This window comes from Rutilus rutilus (assembly GCF_951802725.1).
Source record: "Rutilus rutilus genome assembly, chromosome: 16".
NCBI lineage: Eukaryota > Metazoa > Chordata > Actinopteri > Cypriniformes > Leuciscidae > Rutilus > Rutilus rutilus.
In genome coordinates, this window is record NC_140224.1 from 18,814,036 (window position 1) to 18,820,488 (window position 6,453).

The 6,453-nt window shown below is 35.5% G+C and overlaps 1 protein-coding gene across 1 annotated transcript in view; it reads left to right on the plus strand.

Moving 5' to 3' along the window:
* The window catches only part of lrp2b (low density lipoprotein receptor-related protein 2b), a gene marked incomplete at its 5' end in the record, with an annotated part of 132,728 nt that extends 126,499 nt beyond the window's left edge, over nt 1–6,229 (plus strand). Inside the window, 8 exons of the mRNA XM_084434586.1 lie at nt 148–235; nt 341–405; nt 534–681; nt 1,553–1,622; nt 2,368–2,499; nt 3,332–3,445; nt 4,692–4,754; nt 5,944–6,229. Coding sequence (XP_084290712.1) covers nt 148–235; nt 341–405; nt 534–681; nt 1,553–1,622; nt 2,368–2,499; nt 3,332–3,445; nt 4,692–4,754; nt 5,944–5,985 — 722 coding nt within the window. The 3' untranslated portion in view covers nt 5,986–6,229. The remainder of the gene's footprint in view (nt 1–147; nt 236–340; nt 406–533; nt 682–1,552; nt 1,623–2,367; nt 2,500–3,331; nt 3,446–4,691; nt 4,755–5,943) is intronic.
* Nucleotides 6,230–6,453: the final 224 nt, after the last annotated feature.

Below are 6,453 nucleotides of genomic sequence, written 5' to 3' on the forward strand. Positions count from 1 at the left end.
ATTGTAGCCGAACACTGTGTTGAAACCAACAGTGCTGACGTCAGTCTCTGGTTTCCAGTAATAATAAAGTATATAAAAGGGCACTTCACTTTAAATATGTCATTCCCTCACATCCGATTGTTTTTATTTTTTTGTGTGATTTGTTAGGGGTTGAGCCTGAACCCACCATGCCCCCTCCATGCCAGTGCAAGAATGGCGGAACCTGTTATTTTGATGACAATAAAGCGCTCTGCATGTAAGTTTGTGATCTAATAATGACACAAATCTTTCATAGATATAAAAGCAGGGATTAATAAACTTATGGATGGGCTAATCCTGACTGTTAATTTGCCCCACACAGTTGCCCCTCTGAATGGAAAGGAGATTTATGTGAGACCAGTATTTATGGTGTAGTCACAACCTCAGGTAAAATTTATGGCAGTACATGATATCAGCGTTGAAGTTATTGTGCAACAACAATTCAAGCTGTCCTCTTATATGCAAACAAACCACAATGACCCACATCCTTTCTGTCTCTCTCTGTCCATCCACAGTTGCTATTGCTCTTGGAGTTACAGCTGTTGTGGCTCTTTTCCTGGGTTGCTTGATATATTCTGCAAAAAAGAAGGAGAAAATAATGAACACGCTGCATAACATTAATCTGTCTATTAGTGTATCCAACTTCAGTAGGCCCAGCTTCTGGTGAGGATGAAAAAAAGTGTCTAAAGATAATTAATGCAGATATTACATATTTAAAGTGCCCCTATTATTCTTTTTCGAATATTACTTTTCATGACGTGTGTAATATAGCTGTTTGTGAATGTAAAAGGTCTGCAAAATGTTAAAGATCAATGTTCAAAACTGATAAAGTTATTGTCTCTTAAAAGAAAGAATTGATCCTGAACTGCCAGAATGAGCCGTCAGCAATTCCAGTCTTACCTACATAATAATAATAATATAACAAATTTGCATAATGCCAGCCTATAGTCTTCATTGGTCCTCTGTGAACAACGTCTACTTTGACCCGCTCTCAAACACTGTAGTTGTACCCGAGGCCCTAAATAGTTTGGTTCGTGTTAACAACATGTTGAGAAGACACAGTTAACTTTGCATGCACTTCCAAATGATAAGGAAATACACTGCGCTGGAATTGATATGGAAAAAGCAATGGTATCGTTATTGTTTGTATTACTGCGTATCAAGCTCTGAGGAAGCCTCCAGAGCTGAAATTCTGGTATGGTAATAGGCGTTTAGTTTTTTTCATGCGCTGTAAGCAGTAGACCAATCAAAAACAGACTGGGCCGTCTGACCAATCAAAGCATAGTCTTGAGGAAAGGAGGGGTTTAGAGTGACCAAATCTTTGAATGAACCCTTTTCAGACTCTTTGAGAAATGAGGTGATGTGCAATGTATGTATCATGAGAAAGGTGTTTTTTGACCTTTGGATGCATGTAAAAATTAGGAACTTTTAAAATAGCATAATAGGGGCACTTAATACAAACTTAATTCAGTTAAATAAAGTTGCAGTATTTAACACATTAAACCTTTGGTTTGGTTTTACTTCACATAATTAGGGGTGGTAACTCTGAACATTTTAACAACCAACCGGAAAATGAAAATGACAGCAGTAACTTTCCTAAAGAGGTTTGTACTCACCATGTATTTTAAACATATCCAAAGCATGTATAGTTTATTATTATATGTGTATATATGTATATACACTAACATTCAAAAGTTTGGGGTCAGTAAGATTTTTTTTATTAATACTTTTATTCAGCAAGGATGCTTTAAATTGATCAAAAGTGAGAGTAAAGACATTTATAATGTTACAATTTTTTTTTCTTCAAATAAATTATATTATTTTGAGATTTCTATTCATCAAAGATTCCTGAAAAAAAAAAAGTCGATCACAGTTTACACAGAAATATTAAGCAGCACAACTGTTTTCAACTTTGATAATAATAATACATTATTTTTGAGCACTAAATGTGCATACAGTATGCCTGCTGAGAATTTTAATAATTAAAAATATTTAAATTTATTTTAAAATAATATTAAAATAGAAAACAGTTATTTTAAATTGCAATAGTATTTCAGAATATTGCTGTATTTTGCTATATTTTTTATCAAATAAATGCAGCCTTGGTTTAGGAGACTTATTTGAATAACATAAAATCCTACCAACTTTTGAACGGTAGTGTATTTTTAGGTTTATATTACATGTATTATATGTTGTGGTTGAAACAGATTAAAAAAAAATATTGTGATAACTATAATTGAAATATAAAAAAATGGAAATAAAAATTGACAATCAAATGGGTTTATGCTAGTTTGAGTATACTAGGTTTGTTTGCTTTGTTAATATCTCTACTTTTGCCTTTGTCACCAGGAATCCAGCACATCAGTAGAAGTGGAGGGAACAGGAAGGAGTTTTGAAAACCCAGCATACAGTGATGACACACAGGGTTCTCCTGCTGCCCCTAAAGCTGTAGCCACTGCAGTCATGAATGAGCCTGCCAAAGTATGACCTCTTCTGGCTAAAGCAGATTACTGCATGCTATCTGTATTTAGAGCAGGGTTCCTCAAAGGCTAATGCCCTGCAGAGTTTAGCTCCCACCCTCATCAAAGACACCTGAGCAAGCTATAATCAAGGTCTTCAGGATCACTAGAAAATCACATGTAGGTGAGTTTGATCAATGGTGGCAGAGAGATCTAAATAGAAAAAAACCCAGCAAATTAAGAATACGTCATCAGTTTGGCAACATGTGTATGTGTTGCAAATACTCATACCACTACCAAATACAGAAATGCACTGCAAATAGCACGGAAATATTTCAAGGGCACCCCAAAAAGTGACAAACCTGACTGGGACCTCTTATTGTTCAATGTCTACTTGTCAGCGGTGTTGTTGATGACCAGAAAGGTGAGGTTTTTGTTTATTTTAACATCATGATTGTATGTGCGTTGTGAGAATTTGTAGAATTTGTTTCTGTATTTGGGTGTGTTGTGAGTATTTACACCACATGTGTTGTCAAACTGATTAAGATTTTTTCTATTTGCATGTGTTTTCTTCAGTTGCAGCACGTTGAGCTCTCTCTAGACCACCGTATTGATCAGGGTTTGACAAACTCTGCAGGGCAGAGCACACTTACTCACACTAATTTTGTTTTGTGGAATATAAAAGGAGCATTTACACGGCTCTTCTTCTTTTTTTTTACAGATATTTTTTATTAACTGTCCCCTTTTCACCCAGACTTCCGGGTGAACTATCCCTCAAATGTTGACTGAAATTGTGAATTGAATAATTCAGATGCTTTTTAGGCTCATTTTCCTTTTTTAATTCTGAGTTTCAGGAGAGTGTTGAAAACCCACTCTATGCTGCTGAGATGAGCGTTGTGACCCAGCCAAATGATGCTGCAACACCTGTCAGTGCAGATACCACACCAGTCAGCACTGAGCCTGATAAGGTTAGCCATGGTCACAGTAACCACATGATGCATGGAAATGATCTAGCTTTGTTTGGTTGTGTGATTTACTCTGACCTTTGAGAATCCAGAGCTCCTGCACTCATTTCGCTCGAGTAAACCCTACCACCCCAGCCTAAATATGGTGGAAAACTTTTTTTGCTGAAGGAAATAGCAGGTTTTACAAGGGCAGCAAATAAATTAGGGTTGTAATGGTACACAAACTGGTTGTTTGGTATGTACCTCAGTTTTAAAGTCATACTTCGGTTCAGCAGCGATAAAAACAAAACAACAAAATTCTTTATTTTTTTTCCAAACAACCTATGGCTTTTCCAACAAACTATGTCTTAAAATAAAAACTGTCTGTTGGTACTGTGTCTAATGGCTGCAATACACACTTCTTACTGCAGTTTATGGTGCTGTTGTAAATGGTGGAAGACATTTTAAGTCCTTCCACTTTTAGATGCAATACATTTTAGAAAAATGCATATTTTAGTCAGAATTAATACGCATGCGCGTTCCGGCACTCATTGAGTGAAGGATGAGCCTTTATGCAAAATGGAAATGCTTGAATTTCTAACATTTACAGATATAACCGCAATATGTAAGGAAAAAAGGTCTCAAATGTATTAAAAAACACACAACTGACAAACGGACAAGCCACTTTAGTTTAGAGTTAGTTTGAAGCTCTTAATATAAAGCATGTCTCATGTTTAGGACAGTGTCTTTTTAAGTTGCGTTTGCAACATCAAAGTATACCGATATATGGAATAAAATTGTATACAAAGTATATCAATATAAGCAATAAAACATTTTTGGTATAAATATGTGTACCGTTACACCCCAAAAATAAATGGTGAAAAAGTTTTAAGAAGATTTGGTTTCAGCCTTGTTAAGGGGGGGAATTCTTGGGGTTTAAAACAAACTCTATCCAAAATGTTTGAGGAATATCAATGTAGTGCTGCCGTGCAAACACTGTAGCAAAAAAAATGCCCTAAACACACCCACACACCAGGAGTTATTCTGAAGATGTGACAGGAAGAAAGATAAAGAGTATGTGGGAGAAGAGGACACAGAGGAGTTAGAGAGACATCAATAAAAATCAGCACAAACCCACAGGCGACCTTCATACCTCACAGCATGCTAGCGCAGATAGATCTGTGTTTTGGTCGAAACTGTTATTGCAGTCAGTTCTGAGCGTGTCTGTCATTTAAGCTGTGTCTTTATTTCTTGTTCCTCCTTTACACAGGCTAATAATTCACAGTTACAGCACGAGGTGGATATGGATATGTTCGACAACCCCTTGTATATGGTGAGATAAATGTAAAGAGAGCTAAAGATTGAATGTGTTCAATGAGGGAATGTGTACGGGTTGGAGGTAAATACTATGACTAGGTGTAATGTGGTTCTGGCTCACTGATGGAGGCACACGGCCCTGTTGACATCTTCTCTCTCCTTATGCTGCTAAAAGCAGGAAGCTGAACGTTGTAATACAGTGAAAGCTATAACAGTGGGGAGGGGCTCATTTTAACAGCTTGTGAAGGCATGTCAAGGCCTCTTGGGGAAGAAGAATTTCCCTCACTGGTGAAGACAGCAAATAAAGGAAGAGAAAGACCTTGAAAGTCTCCTTTTTGAAATGACTGAGTGATTGAGAGAGAGGCAATCTTCTATTCTGTGCTTAGGCACACTGTAGGCATAAAGGAAATTATCTTTCCTGAATAGAGCATAATAGGACATATTGCATTTAATAATCTGAAATTATGTATGTGCATATATAGTATAAATGTTGTATATTAGAATATTATATTAAAATTATTATAATTGTAATATTGTATTAAATATATAATAATAAATATAATTTTGTGTAATTAATACATATTTTATATTTATACCATATATGATATTATTACATAATCGTAATATCATATATATTTTGTATATGGTATAAATATATATGTATTACAAAAAATGTAATTAAAAAACATATTAGTAAATTAATTAATTATTTATCTAAATATGATACTTTTGGGTCATATTTTAACCGGTGTCAAAGCATTCTCATTCTTGTATTTAAGTGTGAATATACTGCACCATTTAGCGAGTGAGGCATGGACTGTCATTATCTCATCTCAAATTAGCTCAAAATACGTCATTTGAAATAGACTAATGAAAGGTCCTGGCCTGCCTCTCAGATGCTTAAAATATGGCTGTGACATAGATCTAGCTCTGATTTGCTCCATCGAGGCCTGCAAGGAGACTGATTTCTGTAAATGCAGATTAATTTTCTTTATGCTCAGTTCCCACTCACTTATCATTCCCTTCATCTACCTTGACATAATTTCCCCACCTCAGCAGAAACGAAAGGCACCTAATGGCTTGGTAGATAATAATATATAGTGATTCAAGTATAAATGGAGACTACCTCTTCTAAATGTGCAGGACAAATTGACCAAAATTGTCTAAATTTGAAGAAAGGCACCTAATTTCTTGTGTTTTGGCAGGATGCAACACACACACACATTCAGGGAGAATCTACAATCTGAAGACAATTTGAGATCATCTTACAGGATCGGCTCTCAGTCACTTCAGCAGCTAAGAAGTATGGCTGGTAAATCATGCTGCGGTGTACTATCCATCCATCAACATGCCGTAAACTGTGAATAGTTTTGTTGATTGTTCTTTTAAGTATACTACAGATTTCTGTAAATTGGTGCAGTGATTCTCTTTAATTTAAATACTCTTTGAATGGTTTCATGTAGTTTTCAGTGTGTGTATGATCAATTGTTATGCTGCTTGTTCTCACTTTAATAATAAAGTGTAATTATGTCTTGCAAAATGGATTTGGGTGAGTTTTTATTTACTCCTAAATTTAATCCAAAAATAATCATTAAAAAAATCTAATTGTGCCTGGCAATTACACTGTGCCATTCAAAAGTTAGGGGTTGGTAAGATGTATATGTCTCTTATTCTCACCAAGGCTGCATTTATTTGATCAAAAATACTGTAAAAAC